Below are 20211 nucleotides of genomic sequence, written 5' to 3' on the forward strand. Positions count from 1 at the left end.
TTTCTGAAACTCATCCATGATTCTTAATCTCCCTCTTTTTCGTGCAAGAACATACTCAGAGAAAAAGATCAAGGTAGATAGCTCTAGGTTGTATAAATAAGAATGTCAACATGAATGTTAGTAATTTAACTCATATCCATTACTAACATGATAATCTCTTTTATTTTGATAATAGAATTAAGATAACACAATACTTAATTTCTATATATACGACTTTCCCTTTTTTTATTAAAGAATCATTTCTGCAAATGTTGTAACATTGCCAATGAGATTGATGTCTTCCAAATGCAGATTTGAGGACTCCTAAATATGAGAGGAGGAGACATGTCTCATCATGAGACATGTCTCTATAGTTAATCATCATTAGTTAATAAATAACCATGTGTATAACTCATTTTTAAGCATATATGTAATGTTAATATATTAACCATATATGTAATATACTATTATATAATGTATAATATAAATTATATATCAGAGTAACGAGAATCGCGCTGAAATCGCGTGAATCGCCGATTCAGCGATCAGATTCATGCACCCCGATTTTTTTGGAGTCGGAAATCGTGATCGGCGATTTCATCGGGTGAATCGCCTGAATCGCATGTATCGGCGATTCACTCAAAAAATCGCCTGAATCGCCATTAGAAATCGCCAAAAATCGGCTGGCAACAGCATGCATGTTTAGTTGGAAATAATAAAAAAATCACTTATGTTTTTTGCTTTCTTTTTTACCTTTCCTCTTTGTTATAACCCTAAAGGGCCTTCTAATTGTTAAGCATGACTAGAAGAGAGGAGAAGAGAAAAGAAGAACCATAGGTTATTAAAAAAAAAAAAAAAAAAACGACGACATAAAAAATGTTTAGAATGCATAACGGATGATGCCCAAGGGAAGGGAAAGACATAATCAGGTAGTAAAACATCAGTAGTTCCCAGAAAGAGTGTGGGATTAGAAGAAAATCACAAAAACACTGTGTTCCATATAGTTTTGTGTGGGTTTCAGACCCCGCTGGGGGCGTTGCCCCTCGACCCCGCTGGGGGCGTTGCCCCCTAGACCCCCAGTCGCTGCGGTTATTAGTCGTGGGAAGTCTCACCAGTTGATGAGACTTGAAGCTGTTGTAGGCATTGAGTGTCTGTGGTGGAGAGAACAATAGAGCAAGCCTTTCGAGAGGGGTGATATGCTTTGAAGCACTTGGAGTAGGTGTTGGATGTGAAGCTGTCTTATAAAAACTCTTTACCCCATGTGGTAAACACAAACTTCCATGTTTATATATGTTAAGTTTCAACTTCTATTTGATGATGTTATAGTGTGTTTAAGTTATATTCAATAAAGGGTGCATGAAATAAGTCTTAAATTGTTAAAATCTCTACATTTAAAGGGTTTTTTCAAATTTGCCGATTCATCGCCGATTCACCGGCGATTCACCCCCGATTCACGATTCGATTCGGTCGTGCCGATTCCGATACGATTCCGATTCTCGTTACTTTGTTATATATATAAGATATTTATCTTAAAGATAATTTATCATAAACAAGGTATCTCATTATAAAATTGATCCGACAGAAGCTACAACCTTAACAACAAAGTTATGTCCCCGTAGAGACATGACTCTGCCTTGCCAAAGGCCATGTAGGGTCATGTCCCTATGTGGACATAACTGATCACTGTCTGTGTATAAGTAAATACAATTAGTTTGCTTCTCAATCGACAATCATGCAATGGTAAAACAATTACATTCAGAAACCCAATAACATAATAGTCTCTTTTGATTATAAGAGCTCGATTAGTTAAGTCATTTATAAATAAATAAATAAATAAATAAATAATATATATATATAATTCTTATCATTTATATAAGACATAAAACAATGTTCATATAAATCATGAATACAAATACTCAATGTAATGATTATATCACTTCAATTGATGCTATACCTCAACACAAATGACAAATTAGGGAGTCTTCAATTCGAAAAGAGTAGTGAAATATTGAAAAATTTATTCAACTCTCAAAGATCATCTTCAATCCAATTTGGGCCTAGGTTTCAAGAAAACAAATAGGCTATTCAACGGCTATAGAACATCAAAAGAAATCAAGTGAAGAAAGTCCTAAGAGTTATGATGATAAAGAAGAATGTAGCAAAGCAAAGCAAATCACATATCAAGAAGATAACTAGAACACTTCAAAATTCTCTTCTCACAAAGGAAGGTACATATGATTAGAACTATCATCCTTTCACTGGTTATTGATTTAGATGCAACAATTTGGGTCATAAGGCAAAAGACCATAGGACAAAAATTATGAAACATTGCCTTTAGAAATGAATAAAAACACCAAATATTGTGTCTTTAAAAAAGATTATGTTTCATAATATAATCTTAGTAGTAAGCTTGTGGTTGAAGGCTAATTTGGTAAATAAAACACCAGATAATTGCTAATAATATGCTTTATGATTTATCGGTAATAAACACCAAGCACTAATATTTTACAATCACACTTATTAGTGATGATGAAATCACATTAGATTTTCTTAGTGGAACACGGGGATTCACACCCTCTCCCAAACCTTGAAGTATCTGTGTAATGTCCCCTTTTTAGCATTCATAGCATGATGTTGTCGTTAGCCTATTTCCCCACGGTCCCGTAGGCTAACTAGGACATTAAAGGGGCTTAGAGGCCATTTGGCCTAGATAGTTTCAGTTGCAGGTCTTTTTGAGGGGTTTGGAGGCAATTTTGGGTATACTTACTATTTATAGTAATTCATCTTGGACATGGGCCGACATCCAGTGGCAACGGTATGTCGATGGTAATTGTTTAAAATCGACAAGAAGACTAGTTTATCATTGATAAGATTTGTTATGCATTGATAAAGCTATTTTATAAAGTTAAGTTTAAATATTTAACTTTATTAATGCATAGACTATTGTTTGTGGGAAATATTTAAATTAAAAGAGTCCTCTTTATTTTATAACACATTGGAGACATAAGCTACATAAAGGGAGTTATGTGTTATCCCACATTGAGAAAATGAAGGACGGAGCTCTTGTGAGAACACTATAAAAGAAATGGAAAGAGCTTCTTTTAAGCATGCTTGGAAATATCAAAGAAATTGGAAAATTTTCTGGAGATTATGTCTTAATAGTTTGAAGGACGAAATCCCTTCAAGTTGGAAATCTTGACGCCATTGAAAGATATGGTCTTGAGATTCAACATGGTAGCAGTCCGAAAAAGCAGATACGAAAAAGCAGTCTGAAAAAGCGGAACCAAAAAAGTAGGCGAAAAAAGCAGTCCGTAAAAGCAGTTCAAAAAAGCATATCCGAAAAAGTAGTTCAAAAAAGCAAATCGGAAAAGCAAAGCAGAAGGGGCAGCATTGAAGAAAAATTATTACAGCCATCTACAACCAGATTCCTTTATTAGTATTGCTTTCTTAGGTGTTATAAGTTTCAGCTGTAAGTGTGCATTATACCAGCATTATCATTTTGTAATCCATGTAAATGCAAGAAGTCTTGGCCATATTTCATGAGCATTGTATTAGAAATTTCATTGCAAATTAAGAAGATAATAGTTTGCTGGTGTCATTTGAGCAATTCAATATCATTATTTATCAGCTAGTTAGTTTGCATACTAACTGTTTGTAAAAATGCCAGTTGGCTGTAGGTGTTCATTTCTCATGCTTAGATCATATATATGCACTGAATATTGTCAAAACTGGTAGCACACTCACGTTAGGTCATTGTGTAGCCCATTTGGAGTCTTCTAGCACAAGATTCTCATTGATGCAAATTGAAAAAAGAGTCATTTAAAGCCAGCTGAAATACTATATCAGTCATACGTCCTTTGCATGTGAGTTGTTTGATGAAATTCTTTGAGCTTTCATCAGCATTTTTGAGAGCAGATTTGAGGTGGGTCATTACAATTTGTCCTCGACGTCCCCGCACCATGTACTTTAGTACCCAAGTACCCCCACATCCGCCATTTTGCAACCATGCCGCTGCTGGGATGGGTACTTGAATTTCTATTTGAATTTTGATTTTTGAATGTTACTTTTGGGTATATAATATGTTACTATGTTGAATGTTCAATGTCTAGTTCATGTTGCAATTTTCTATATTTAAGTATTTTGACTTGGTATGGTCTACTAAAAGAGATAGATCATTTCATAACTAGCATTTCAAGTTATATATGTATACTATTCAACACCCCTCCCTGCCCTGTCCTCCCCTTGCCGCCGTCCCCTGGCTGTCCCTTGGCTGTCCCAAAAATGAGGGTCATTTTTCCCCGTCCCGGAAACTCATCCTGGCACCCCGACGTACCCCAGTACTCGTGTTACATTGGATTTTCTTCATTGTGTATGTTGTACTTTTATTTAACATAATTCCATACTATTAACTGCATGATGCTGTTATTGCTGCTCTATAATTATTTATTTATTTTCTGATCTTTCCTCAACATAAAATTGCTGTTCTTTATGTTGCATGTATACTCGATCATAATCACCTTATAATTTTATCGCTGCTGTAATATGATATTGCTCTATTAATCATGAGGCTTATCACTCATATTCATATTTCCTTTACATGGTCGCTGCCTTAGTTTTCTCCTGCAATGCTCAGGAACTCCACAGACTCGAAGCTGCTGCTTGAACAAAAAACTTGAATATTTAAGTAGTCCAAAACCATTTTTCTTCTGTTGTTGCTTTTGCGAAGACTTTTAAATGATTACTATGCATTGTCTTGGATTTGTTATCTAGTAACATCATTTTTATATGTTTAATCAGTGCACTTAATGCACATCACTGCCGCTTTGAATCATAATTGTCGCTGCTCATTAACTGCAAGTTTTAGTTGGTTTTCATATGAGTATATAATTCAGCTGTTCAAGATCATCTATAATTGCCGCTTTGTATGTAGTTTGTTCTTAATTGCAAACCACTGCATGTAGAATCGCTATCATAAGGAAGTTATAAAAGAAGTCATCAAGACATATGTCATTGCTCATATCAAGATTAAGATCACTGTTCTAGTTTGTTTTTTAATTGCTTCACTTGCCTTATTGCTTAGCTCTAAACAAAGTTGACCAATACTATATTTTAGACAAGTCACTACCTTGATGCTGCTCTAGTTCGTACACACATTGTTTAATATTAAATACGCTTATTAATTTCATCTCAAACTCCAACAACTTGAGATTTGAAACCCATATCAGTCAAGCGCTTCACCGAAAACGATTCAGTTACATTGTTTAGGAACAACATATGTACATCAGATTCAATTTCATTTGTCATAGGAGAGAACCTAGATATGCACATTATGCAGATTGTTCTAACTTCTACGGAATGAGATGTTGACTTCATGGATTGTGGCATTCGGGTTACGTTAGTATGAGATGTTGAAGTCTTCTTGTAGAATTTTCTGATTTATATCTTGTCACTTCTTCAAGTTTTTTTTCCGACCAATGGGGATTCACAGACATATCAAGGATATCATAAACATTTATGCAATATGTCAAAGAACATTTTCCTAAACAAGAATCAACACAAAATCAATGACAATATTTCTCCTTTGACAATATGCTTGCTAACAGTGTTGCTCATTTGCTTTGACATCTGCAACAACTTTCAATCCTTGATATCAATGAAAAACTTGTCTACAACATTGTCTTCTTACCTTCTTGACATCAATGACAGCATTTCCAACAATCTCCCCCTTAGTCATTGATTGCAACATAGTCTCCTAACTCCCTATTACAATAATAGATAAGTCGTCTATTATTAGTTAATGGTTATCTTGTAAATATTTTAAGCTTTAGTTTTCTTTCATTTTTTGCTTTCTCTAGAATAGAATGTTTCTATTCTTTACGATCATTCTTTTGTATAAATTGACCTCTTGGTCTCTGTTAATAACAAGCAAGTATTTACCAATTACCTCGTAATATGGTATCAGAGCCAATACTTGAATTTCTTTGAAAATTTTTTAATTTCATTCGAAATTATTTGCTAAATTTTTTCGAACTATTTTTTGAGGTTTTTCTCAAACAGCCCGTCTAGGGTTTTTGTTTTTGTTGAGAAATTCGTATCAGCCTAAAATACTCAAGCTAGGGTTTGACTTTGAACCCTCTGTGCAAATCGTGTGTTCATCTGCACATCGACTGGAAAATCTCGTCTTCAGCTATTGGCGTTTTTTATCTTGGAAAATCGCTCGGCCCGCATGTTTCCTCTGCTCCAAAATAGCGAGTTGCGACTCATTTTTTTCCTGCAAATTGCGTGGAAACTTGAGTTGCAAGACGGGTCTATTTGAGGAAAAAACCATGAGTTGCAAACTCTTTTTCTGCAAATTGCGGCCTGTGTCTACATTTTTTTCCAGAACAAAAAAAGTGCCTTTTTTCTTGATCTTGTGACTTTCGGACATCGATCTTCAATCTCTCTTCTGTCCATGCAAAAAAACGCCTCAGTTTTGAAGAAAAACGAGCTTTTTTTGACCCGCAAAACACCATTTTTTGCTGTTTTTGACCTCCTTGGCTATCGATTAATATTTTGCTCGAAGCCCTAATTTTTGGGTTCGAAATTTTTTTTGGGTTTTTTGAGAGCTCAACTGGGTTGTCGTTCGTTTTTTTTGGGTGCCTCGATTTTCGTGCTAGCGGATCTAGAAAATGACAATAGATTCCTTTTGGTTTTTTCGAGCTCTCTTTTGGATCACTCTCTGATTCTTCTGGGTCTTTCGTATTTTTGCCTCAAAGAACATACCTTCACAAATTTTCACAATTTTCCTTGAAAAACATGCCATCCCATCTTTGACGAATATTCTGCTCGAGCATAATTCCAAATTCAATGGTCGCAATAATGGAACCTAGAAGTAGCGCATCATCACAATCTTTGAATATCGGAACACTGATCAACTTGTTCTGGGTGTTACGCAGCATCCAACTTCTCCGGGTCTTGATCAAGATACATGGGATTCGAATAATCGAGAGGCAATGATGCTTCTCAAATTATCCGTGGTTGATGATCAGCGTTCTCAAATTCTATCCGGCAAGATAGTTGCCGAAATTTGGACACATTTGAAAGGTCTTCGTGAGACTTCCGACAAGAGCAGAGCCTTCTTTCTGAAAAACACTCTGTTTTCTATTGTCATGGATGAGCACACCACGCTTGAATCGGATTCAGGAAATCCGTGATCAGCTAATTGCCATCGGTCGCAAGATGGAGGAAGAGTATATTGTGGTAATCACTCTTCGGAGTTTACCAAAATCCTATGAGCATTTTGTCGAGACTCGACATCACATCTACTGGTGTTGATCTGAAGTTCACTGATTTTTGCACCCTGTTGTGTCAGCAAGATCGGTGGAAACAACAATTCAGTAGCAGCTTTAGTTCCACTTCCACAGAGCATGCCTTTACTACGAAATCCTTTCCGGAGGATAAGGGCAAGTTTCAGCAACCATCTCAGTAGAAGTCTTCTGTTCTAGCATTTGATGGTACCAAAAAGAAGAACATTCAATGCAACTGTTGCCACAAGTTTGGTCACATGAAGGTTGAATGTTAGAAATGCTTAGTTGCCTAGTCTAAGCAATCAGGTTCGCAACCCAAAGCGAACAGTGCAGAGCACACTGAGCAGACAGAATTTGCCTTTTATGCCTTCATGGCTAAAAGACTTGCAGATCATGTGAAGTCATCTGCCTGGTACATTGATTTAGGTGCCTCTAGACATTTCACTCACCACAGAGACTGGTTTATTGACTACTAGCCTTATTCAAATCCTGTTATTTTTGGTGGTGGAGAAGAGTACACGATTGTCGGTAAAGCAACATTTAGATTCAGTCTGTGTGAGGAATCTCATATTCCTTGATGTGTACTACATTCCAGGGATGGAACTAAATCTACTCTCAATTAGTCAGTTGCTGCGACATTCTCTACACTTGGCAGTCACCTTTAGTTCACATCAGTGCACCATCACTGATCGGGCGACTAAGTCTACTATTGCAGCAGGTCTTGAGAATCATGGTCTTTTTCAGACTTACTGATTTTGGTGATTCTTAGGACTTAGCTATGGCTGCTCGGTGATCTTCTGTCAGCACACTTTGGCATCAACAATATGGGCACTTAAATGTGCATTATCTCTCACAGCTTGCTCGGGATGAGCCTATTCTTGGTTTGCCAGAGATTCAGACTCAACACCTCAGACTCAACACCTTGGAGTTTGTGACGCATGTCAGGCTGGGAAGCAACATCGCACACCTTTCACTTGTGGCGTTTCTTGGCAAGCTTCTCAGGTACTTCAGCGTGTTGATGCCGATATCTGCGGCCCAATAGCCACTCCTTCTGTCCCTGGGTCCGGGTATTTTCTGTTGTTTTTTAGATGATTTTAGTAGAAAAATGTGGGTTTATTTCCTTAAAAAAGAAATAAGATGCATTTACTATATTTCAGAAGTTTAAACCCTTAGTTGAAAAATAGTTTGGGAAATCTATTATTACTCTTAGATCAGACAATGGGGGGGAATTTTGTTCTAATGTTTTCTCCAGCTTCTTGGATACACATGGCATCCAACGCCAGTTCACCACACGACACAACAAAACAGTGTAGTTGAAGGTTGGAACAGGACAATCATGAGATGGCTCGTTCCATGCTCGAACACAAACATGTTCCGAAGCAGTTTTGGGCATAAGCAGTTAATACTACAGTTTATCTGTTGAACTAGTCATCCACAGTGGCGGTCAAAGGTAAAACTCCGGAAGAGGCTTGGTCAGGTCTCAAGTCCTGAATCAATCACTTGAAGGTTTTTGGCTTGCTTGCTTTTGTTTGGATCCCTGATGCTCAACGCACCAAGTTGGATGCCAAGAGTCAGAAATTGATGCTTGTTGGATATAGCAGTCTTCACAAAGTCTACCGCATGATTGATGTTGAGACATCTCATCTCATATACAGCCGTGATGTAGTCTTTGATGAGCAGCGAGGACCATTCATGCTCGTTTCTCCTGTTCCTGATCCAGCAGACCAGCTTATGCAGGCTCCTGATTTGGGAGTTCAGCTTCCATTAGGTCCACTTGATGGGCGGGCTCCAATAACTCTTGCAGCTCTAGTTATTCCCATGATACCTGTATAGACTCCTCTAGCTTCTCCTGCAGGATCACCTCGCTTTGTAGATGCTTCACTTGAGTTTGATCCAACTTCTTCTGCTGAGGATCCTGTTGAACAAGCATCTCCTAGTGCTATTGTTGGTCATTCTCCTATCCGGCCTAAGTGGTGGGCTAAGACACTTGCCGATCTTCGTGATGATGAGCTCATTGATGGGAGAATTGCTCAGAAAAAGAGCAAAACTACAGATTCTGTTAACTTTGCTCTTATGGCCAACATTCACAGTGTGTTTGAACCTCAAACATATTTCGAGGCTAAAGGAATTCTAGAGTGGGAACAGGCCATGACATTTGAACATCAGAGCCTGCTAAAGAACAACACTTGGGTCCTTTCTGATCTTCCACCAGGGAAGAAACCCATTGGCTGCAAATGGGTCTACAAAATCAAATACAAATCATATGGTACTTTGGATAAGTACAAAGCTCGTTTACTGGCGAAGGGCTTTTCTCAACGTCAGGGCATTCATTATGAGAAGACCTTTGCTCCTACTGCAAAGATGAGCACCAATAGATTAGTCCTAGCCATTGCAGCACAGTTTGGCTGAAAGGTCCATCAGATGGACGTAAAGAGTGCTTTCCTAAATGGTGATCTCCACGAAGAGGTCTACATGGCACAGCCTCTTGGTTTCAAGGTTGCTGGTAAAGACCATCAGGTTCTTAGATTTGTAAAAGCTCTCTCTGGTTTGAAGCAGGCCCCTTGGGTGTGGTACATCAAGATTGATAAGTACCTCAGTGATCAAGGCTTCAAGAGGAGTTCTTCAGACTCAAATTTGTACATCAAGACTACTGACAGTGACATCATTCTTCTAGTTATCTATGTAGATGATCTGATCATCATTGGTAGTTCAACATCTTTGATTCAGGGAATCAAACATAATTTATGCCAGTCTTTTTATATGACCGACCTTGGGCTCATGCATTATTGCTTAGGTGTTGAAGTTTGGCAACAGTCTTCTGGTATATTCATCTCTCAGTCCAAATATGCTAGGGCCCTGTTAGACAAATTTCGAATGCAAGATTGCAAACCTGCATCTACACCTATGGAGAAAGGTCTCAAGTTATCAACAAAGTCTGATTCTCCTTCCATTGATGATACTACATACAGGAAACTAGTAGGCATCCTCATCTACCTCTCTGCTACTAGGCCTGATATCAGCTTCGTAGTCAACTATATTTCACGCTTGATGACAGCTCCTAAGGCTGATCATTGGATGGCAGCAAAGTGTGTGCTTCGTTATGTGAAGGGCACTTCAGATTATGGACTTCTATAATCTTGGAGTTTTAGTCCTAAACTCAGTGGGTTCACAGATTCAGATTGGGTTGGCTCTGTTGATGATAAAAAGTCAACATTTTGGATATGTGTCTAGTTTGGGATCCGGTGCAGTCACATGGACCAGCAAGAAGCAGCAGGCAGTTTCTCTCTCTTCTACAAAGCCGAATACAAAGAGACTGTTAAGGCAGGATGTGAAGCTGTTTGGCTTCGTCGGATACTTGGGGATATGTAGATGTCACCGGTAGGACCGACTACTCTGTTTGTTGATAACGAAGGCGTTATCAAATTAGCACGGAATCAAGTCTTCCATGAATGAACCAAGCATGTGGATGTTCATTGTCATTACACACGACAACTGCTTGAAGACGGGACTATAGATCTGTAGGTTGTTCCTACCTCAAATCAGAGTGCAGACATTCCCACCAAGCCTCTTGGTCCTGATAAGTTTGTCAAATTCAGAGGACAGCTTGGTGTGTTCGATAGATTAACCATTAAGGGAGTGTATTACAATAATAGATAAGTCGTCTATTATTAGTTAATGGTTATCTTGTAAATATCTTAAGCTTTAGTTTGCTTTCTCTAGAATAGAATGGTTCTATTCTTTACGATCATTCTTTTGTATAAATTGACCTCTCGGTCTCTGTTAATAACAAGCAAGTATTTACCAATTACCTCGTAATACTCCCCTCCATTCTATCTCCCACTTTGACATCAATAGGCAAGGAATATTTGTCAAACTTCTATTGGTTAATGGATCATGAGAAACATATAATTATATACTCTCATAAAACACATGAATATATTTCTTCACACACCTTCAAAATTCTTCTCACAAAGGGAGGTAAATATGACTAGAAGCTATCGTCCCTTCATCAGCTACTGTTTCAGATGCAACAATTTTGGTCATAAGGAAAAACACTGTCGACCAAAAGTTATGAAACATTGTCTCTTTAAAAATGAAGAAAACACCAAAGAATGTGCCTTTAAAAAAGATCACGTTTCGTGGTATAATCTTAGTTGTAAGTTTGTTTGTCTTGCAATATCTGTATTGATATTTCTCTTTGGATACATCTTCATCATTTATGCATGCTTGAAATGTTGACATGTTAGCTATCTGTTAAGGTTGTTAAATTATTTGTATTTTAGAAAGAGTTCTGAACTCTTAATGGTGGCAGTACATTTAAGTAGCCACTTGGTTCCAGAATACAAGCAATTTAATTGTTCGGGGAGAATTTAGGAGGCAACCCTTTCATAAGAACAGAAGGCCTAAAAGTTAAAAGAGACATCTCTTCGAATTCACATTTGAATTCCCTATAGCCTTGAGGCCTTGAAAGTAGAAATTGAGGCTGGATGCATTGTGATGATGATGGAATCAGCATTGAAATTCAGTTTTTTCTATGGACTGAGAAATGTTTTGTTTGTAATAGTTCAGGAGTGGAAGCATTGTGATTTGAGCCATCTTACAACGTGACTATGCAACACTAAGAAACTCCCAAATGTATTGTTGGGAACAGGGATGAAGCTTTGCAAATTTCATCCTGAAAGTAGTAATGAAACAACACTTTAAAATGATATTTACTTGTTTCTGTCGTCACGGTTTTGGTCAGGCATTCTATGCTTGAAAGTTGCAAAGCCTTACACATTTATCCATGGAATTGTATCTTTTGTGTAGTTATAGTTGTTGATGCATAAATGAGCATACCTAGGAAATGTTTCAACTATCTAAATAAATATTTTGTACTCATCTCATGAACATGGAAGATAAAGATGGTGTAGCTAGATAAATGCTGTGGACACAAAATATACCAAGTAGGCTAGATTAATCATTTTTACTCATGTTATCCACTACAATTTTGTTGTTCCATGCCCTTGTTTTAAGCATCAATTAGACATTTTAAACAGCAACAAAGACATAAACTCTAAAAATGTAATTTTTGTATTTCCTTACGTAAACTTATATCAAATAAAGATAATTGGTCATCACTAGTGTGTGAAATCATTTAGCGCAATACAAAATAATTACAGCTAGGATGTGATGAGATAAATGTTTCTATCAGAACGATGAATATTTCAAGTGAGTGTGAATGTTATGTGCAAGTCTGGCGAACTAAAATTCCAGTTGGACATGCATGTTTTATAATTGAAATTTATCGGTAGAATTTGTGTAATAGACAAAGGAAGCAGAAGAAAATGAATTTAAGTTGTAAGCCATGTCAACCATTTCGTATACTAAAAGAGCAGTATCTTTTTCCTGCATTTTAAGATAGCTTTATGATCTATATTTTATTTTATTTTCAGATTGGTGTTATGGTGATGATTCACGGGGATGACAAAGGTCTAGTACTACCCCCACGAGTGGCACCCCTGCAAATCATTGTTGTTCCAGTTCCATACAAAGATGCGGACACACAAGCAATTTTTGATGCATGTATTGAAACAGTGCAAACACTGAGGGAAGCAGGTATTCGCATAGAAGAAGATTTACGAGACAACTATTCACCTGGCTGGAAATACTCTCATTGGGAACTAAAAGGGGTTCCTCTACGCATTGAAATTGGTCCCAAGGATCTAGCAAACAAACAGGTATAGATAAAGACATATAACTATGGATCAGTCCTTACATTTAATGTCTACAAATTCCATTTTTAGAATTCAGTGATCAGGTGATGTATAGATTATAAATGTTCTGGTTCTATGTTTCCACTTCTTCCAACAAGGAGTAAGTATAGAGCATGGATTGCCTATTTATTAAATTCTCTGTGGACAAAGTGCAAATTTGGGGTATCTAAAAACCTGTAGTGTTTGCATTTTCTTTTCTTTTATGTGTTCTAATGTGGGTTTCCATGCATATAGGAAAACATTTTTTCTTTCTTGCATTTTTTCAGTTTTATAATCATTTAATATGTACTAGTACATTTAATCAGTTGTTTTAAAAAAATGTACAACTTTATTGTGAAAATTGTAATTCATCTGATTTTTATTACATTATGAAGTCTTCTTGTTTAAGGATGGACATTATTGTCGACTTGGTCCATTAATATTTTATCTAATTCTATACAATCTACTAGGGATCTGTTAGTTTTGAATTTTCCTGTTGTCTAAACATTTGTTATCTACATTTTCATTTTTATTTCAATTTGTTTATTAACAGTTCACAGTTTTACATTGAAATTATAAATACTTGGGCCTAGTTTACATACATCCATGTGAGACATTGAATTCACATTGGATTGGCAGATAACACATAACATAAGGACATGGGTTGGGGATTGAGCATCACAAGAAATTTTTAGGTGTTAGCTAATTATTTCAGCTGGGTGGGTGTAGTAATAGTAAAAACCCAAGCTTTCTGCATGATTAGTATTGGATTAAGGGAATTAATAGTTATAATATGTGAGTTTCAATGTTAGCATGACCAAATTTATTTCAATACCAAGGTTAGTGTTTGCATCTTTTCTTTTAGACGGTGTGATTTCCTTACTTTGTATAGAGAAACATTTATTTTAGTGCATCCAATCAAATTTTATATTCTGAATACATGCTGAAGCTCAATCTAGATGCTGACTCTAGTGAGTGCATTCTAAAAATTCATTGTAATTTCTTATTGTTGATTAATTTTTCTTAATTCATAAATTTCTATTTGATAATAAACTTTTATTTTTAACTCATAAATTTGTATTCGATAATTAGTTTCTTTTTATTGATAAGCTTCATTTTATATTAGTAGGAGCGGATAACACATGCTGCGTAGTTGAAAAACTCGTTAAAAACAAGAACTTGCCTATGGTAGGAAATTTTTGGTAAAAACATTTTGGATTGATGTAAAAACAGGTTTTGAGGGGACCCAAACCCCATACAAAAATTATCCAAGAGTAAGCATAAAGTCCATAGTATCAGAAAAAGATACAAGTTTTAGAAGGACTTGAAACCTCAGAGGTAAAACATTACAATTCATAGCAAAATCCCCCAAGGGAAACACCTAACTGCTACTGGATGAAACAGAGACCAGCAAACACGACTGTGACCAAAGACCAGTACCAGGGACCAGAACCACTGGAGCACAAAGAATGACCAGGAGAACAAAAAGAACAAAAAGATAGAACACTGCACTAGACTAGCTCCTTCACAACTTTAGCCAGGTGCTTCCCAAGACTAGCAACCTCTTCTATTGATTCTTTAACAGTCGAACCCGAACTTGCCTCAGTAGCCTTCTTTGTACTCAACCTTGTATGCTTACTGGGAAATAATCTCTTCCGCACTTTTCCTTCCCAGGCTGGCAGTAGCGACACATAAACTGGAGGTAACCATGTTCATGTTCTGCTCACTATTCTTGACAAGCTGTTGCAACTTCGCCTCATAGTCTAGGAATATACCATGAATTTCCTCAACCTTTGCTTCCAACTCCATCCTTTTGTTTTTCTCTACCTCAAGACTAGCTTGCAAATCCCTATCAAGCTTCTTCAATAAATTTATCTCATTATATATCCACATATCAGCCATAAGGGAGATGTTAGCTGTCATCTTGGCTTTATGGTGAAATTCAAGATTTCCACCACACTCATCCCCATCCATCTCATCTGGATCCTCAATAGTGTAGTTGCCATCCTTAATGCCTCGACCACTTTTAAAATCTTCAGGTCCCTCAGTTAAGTTTTTCTCACTTTTAACAATCACTTGACCTGTCAACCTTCTGGTCGGCACATTCTCCATAGGATTATTCAATGGACTGTTTTGGGCTTGCTGCAGCTCTTCCTTCTTATCCTCACGTGGCTCCTTTTCCTCTTTAATATCAAGCCTCAAAATATTATCCTTCACGGGTTCCTCTTAGTTTCCGAAGGGTGAACATCTTGAGTCCCTTTCCTAATCTTCTTCTCAGAATTTGCGGTTTCAACAATATTAAACTTATATTCAGAAATCTTCTTCGAAGCACTCCTAATTTTCATAGTTTTCACATAAACCTCCCATTGGCTACCAGAGTAGCCATCATTATTTGAATTACAACCATTGGTATTAGTTTTAGTCTCTTTGTCCCGACCACTCACATTATCCTTTTTCTTCTTCCTACTTAGCCTCCACATCATCCTCCGAATCAATTACCATCTCCCTAGTTTTAGCTTTCTTCTTTCCCATTTTCGAAACATTCTTCCTCCTTTTCTCTAGAGTTGTCACCTCCTCATTTTCAGAAACACTCTCCGACTCCATCTCCATACATAGAGCCTCTGCTTTCTTTTTCCCTTTAGGACCCACCTTACCTTTTTTCACATCAGTCTTCTCCAAGGAGCCCTTGAGTGATTTCCGTTTCTTCTTCACAAACGACATCGATGCCCCAAGAACCCTATCCCTGCACTATTCTGCAATAAAGAAAACTGAGCCCTCATGAAGAACAAGCCTACTCTCTTTTTTATGGTGAGCCCTAAGCCCCTGGAAGAGAGATTATTTCAGGTAATAAGGAAACAAAATCTTGTACTTATGCATAAAATGGTTCAGGAAAATGAAATGGTAATTATGAACTCTTTTAGATCGACCATCTAGAATAAAATATTCGCTCATGTAGGATAGAACATCCTGCCATATTTCCCTAATCAGGTCTAAATCCAAAAAATCCCCCACCTTTACCAACTTCTCCTCCTCTAGAGTTGTAGGAAACTTTTTCAGGGCAGCGTTAGAAGCTTTTGTTTCCTTTTGAAAATTTAATCCCCGTGTTAGTAAGCCCAGTGATCTTAAAAAGGAAATCCTCAATTATAGTTACATAAACCCAATACATACGCACATTCTATCTAGCCCAATTTTTTAAAAACTCCTCAGTATTAAAACCATGGAGTTTCTCAAGGTAATAGGTTAGCTTACCTTTTTTGAGTTGTTCCCATACTAGCTTATTCTCCTTCTAGTACTTACAATTTGAAGGCTCTTGCTTTCTCAGCTCACCACCCATCTTATTGAATGAAATCATAGAGAACTTTCGCAGAGATGTAATGACACTAAGGAAAATAATAAAAGATAAAAATCTTTTGAAACCAAAACAATCCTTTGCTAGCACCCAAAATACGTTGCCACATTAAATTGATAATAATGAAAAGTTACATCTGCGAAGTTTGATAAATACTATCATTATTACGAACGCTCCCGCAAAACAAATGAAAATAATTAATTAATTCTCCCAACAATAGCATTAGTCACATCAAAATTTAATAAATCTTTAAGGGTCCGTTTGGCTGCGAGAATATAAATATGGTAATAGGAATACTTATTCTCGAATAGAAAATGGGGATACATATTCCTATTCTTGTTTGGTTGAGCCAAAATTTGATGGGGAATTCACGGACCCAAAAATTTATGTTTTCTAAAGTAAATAAAATTGGAATAGGAATACGTCTTCCAAATCCACCTATTTAGGTGGAAAAGCAAATGCTCATTTTAAGAATTTGGTGCGTCCAAACAGAGAATTCAAAATTTTAAGAATTTACATATGCCTCTTCCACTTGTATTCCTGCTGCCAAACGGACCCTAAAGCTCCGTGTTGGTGCTTAAGTCATCCCTCCACGTCATCTGTCTCCCAGTGCTGACGACAAAATTAGCAATCTAGTTAGCCACCTTATTTGTTTCCCGATAGCTATGGGATATGTGAACTTTATCAAAATTATTTAGGAGCCCTTTATTTCCAAAATAATAGGTTCAATAGTCCGAGTAATAGAATTTTTATTGTTTGAAGTGTTGATTATATTGAGAGTGTTCCCTTCCAGCCAGAAGGTTCAATATCCAGTTTCCATTGCCATTGTAACCATAAACAATGCAATAGTTGCTTCCGCAATGTGACTAGAAGATATGCCAATGGGAATTGCAATAGCATCCACCACTCTCCAATAATAATCCCTTAGAACTCCACTATATCTAGCACTACCAAGATTACGTTTCACATATCCATCAAAATTTGCTTTTAACCAAACATTTGGAGGGGACAACCAGACCGCATCATCTCTTTTTGATTTAGGCTTCAGATAAATGTTCATACTAGGGTCCATAATATTAAAATCCCCTTTCCCTCCATTCTGGGAGATGAAATTCTTCTTATAGCTCTAATGATTTTTTGACCCACAACCCAAGGAGAATCTTTATCCTTGAAAATTCAACTCTTCCTTTCTTTTAGATGCCCCAATGCAACCGAGGAAGAGAGAAGTTCCAAAAAACTTTGGCTTCAGGACCTTTTGTTGGACACTTCCAGTTAACAAAACAATCAATCAAATTCTCTGCATGAACCCAAGAAACTTTCCAATAATCCAAAAGAATTTTCGACACATCTTGACTAAAGCTACAGTGGATGAAGAGATGATCAGTATTTTCAATATCTCTCTTGCAAAGTTTGCATCTATGAACAAATTGAAAACCACTTTTATTGAGATTCTCAATAGTTAGGATTTTGTTCTAAAGAGCAATCCAAAAGAATATCTCAATCTTAGGAACAAGACCTTTCATCCAGACTTTCGCCCAAGTTGGGGGTCTATCATCAGCTTTGACCTTAAAGACTGTGGCCACTTTTTATTTCCCACTAGGATGGATACCCCAAACAAGAGTATCTTCATTGTTTAAATTAAAATAGGTAGAATTGAGAGAATTTTTTGCATCTATGAACAAATTGAAAACCACTTTTATTAAGATTCTCAATAGTTAGGATTTTGTTCTAAAGAGCAATCCAAAAGAATATCTCAATCTTAGGAACAAGACCTTTCATCCAGACTTTTGCCCAAGTTGGGGGTTTATCATCAGCTTTGACCTTAAAGACTGTGGCCACTTTGTAATTCCCACTAAGATGGATATCCCAAACAAGAGTATCTTCATTGTTTAAATTAAAATAGGTAGAATTGAGAGAATTTTGTATAAGCCGGAGGTCCTGATTTATCTCCACAATATTCATCCAACTCCCATCTTTCCAATAATTAGAAACACAGTTTCATATCTCTATTTACATCTCTCAATAGTATCTCTATAATTAAAAGCACTCTACAGAGGATAATCCAAAAGCCAATAGTCCTCCTAAAATTTCACTCTCCTTCCATCGCCCAACTTCCATCTATGCCCTAAAGCAACAATGTCCTTGACCCCTTGAACAACATTCCATATGGAGGAAACATTGGCAACCGGAGGGGAATTATTGAAATCTTGGATAGAAGAGGTATTAAACAAATATTTATGTTTCCAAATGGTGCTCCATTCCTTAACATCCTCAAAAACCTTGCATCCCTGCTTTGCAAGAAAGAGCTTTATTCATAAGTCTAATGGGTCTAATACCAAGACCACCTAAACTTTTTGGCCTAGAGACAGTGTTTAAAGCAATCAAAGGCATTCTTTTCTTTTCCTCTGTCCCCTTCCAAAGAAAGTTTAATTCTTTCAATAGCATCAACATATTTGGTTGGGATTTTTAAGAGACTTAGAGCATAAGTAGGTAAGCTTTGAAGGCATGACTTCAGTAAGGTGACTTTACCATATTGGCTAAGCAAATTTCCTTTCCAGCCAGCTAGCTTCATATTGAATTTATCCACAAGCGAATCCCAAAATGACTCAGGTGACTTTAATCTAAGGGGAAGGCCAAATTAAGTTCTCGACAAAGATGCAATAAAGAAACCCATAATATTAGCAATCTTTACCTATCATTAAATAGGAGCGTTGATGAAAAAATTAGAACTTGTCTCCCAGATAACCTTTTGACAAGAAGTGTTTTAATAAGGATTAAGGGTCTTTTTGAAGTTTCTACCTTATCTTATAGAGGCTATACCTATAAAAATCGTATCATCAACAAATTGTTAATGGGAACACGGCAAGGGATTGGATGAAGGCACAATACCATGAATAGCTCCCTTATTTAGAAGACCTCCAATGTATCCACCCAAACATTTAGCCATTATAGTAAACAAAGTAGGGGAAATTGGATCCCCTTGCCTCAACCTCCTAGTAGGTTTAAAAAAGAGGGAGGAGGCCCCATTAACAAGAACCGCCAAAGAAGTAGTAGTGACCAATGGGGAAATGAGCTGGATACACCTTTCACCATATCCAAAGGCTCTAAGAACTTTGTAAAGGAAACTCCATTCAGCTTGATCAAAAGCCTTAGATACATCCACCTTCATCACAAAACCCTCGGAACTGGATGTCACCATAGAATGGATATTCTCACGAACCACAATGATAGAATCTAGAATCTGCCATCCAAGGACATACCCATTCTGCTGCTCCGAAATAAGATTAGGGAGAACCTTAAGGATCCTCAGTGTCAAACTTTCGAAATGATCTTATAGATCGACTTACAAAGACTAATCAAGCTAAAAGAATTAGGAGAATCAACACCAACCTTCTTTGGAATAAGACAGAGGAAAGTAGAGTTAATCTTCTTTAACATTTTCCTTACCCCAAAAACTCCTTGACAACATTGCAAACATCCTTACCAATCACTTCCTAAAGAACCTAGAAGACAAAAATAGGAAAACTATTCGGCCTTGGAGATTTATCCCCCTCAAAGGAAAAAGCAGCCTTCCTAATTTCCTCAACTGAAGGGATTGCCACCAACATTTTGTTCCAGCTTTTCTGAAATTAAGAAAGGAATAGATTCCAAAATCTCACCCTGACTTTCTCGTAAAATTCTCAGGTCAGATTATAATAAAGAGGAGAAGAATGCCACCATTTCTTTTGTAATTTCCTCATCATTTGAAATCTCTATAGTATCAGTCTTCAGCCTAGAAATTCTATTTGCTGCCCTATCCTTCATAGTAGTTAAATGGAATACTTAGAGTTTCTATATCCTTCCTTGAACCATATAGTCCTCG

General features: G+C 36.9%; 1 protein-coding gene across 3 annotated transcripts in view; it reads left to right on the plus strand.

Moving 5' to 3' along the window:
* LOC149535081 (Class II aaRS and biotin synthetases superfamily protein) overlaps window positions 1-20211 on the plus strand; it is a 152878-nt gene that overhangs the window by 76720 nt on the left and 55947 nt on the right. For all 3 annotated transcript variants that reach the window (XM_089807314.1, XM_089807313.1, XM_089807312.1), the window contains one exon: window positions 12701-12985. In XM_089807314.1, coding sequence (XP_089663440.1) covers window positions 12701-12985 — 285 coding nt within the window. The remainder of the gene's footprint in view (window positions 1-12700; window positions 12986-20211) is intronic.

The sequence above is a fragment of the Cupressus sempervirens genome, chromosome 10 (assembly GCF_028749045.1).
Source record: "Cupressus sempervirens isolate cs-2001-9-10 chromosome 10, ASM2874904v1, whole genome shotgun sequence".
In the NCBI taxonomy this organism is placed as follows: Eukaryota; Viridiplantae; Streptophyta; class Pinopsida; order Cupressales; family Cupressaceae; genus Cupressus; species Cupressus sempervirens.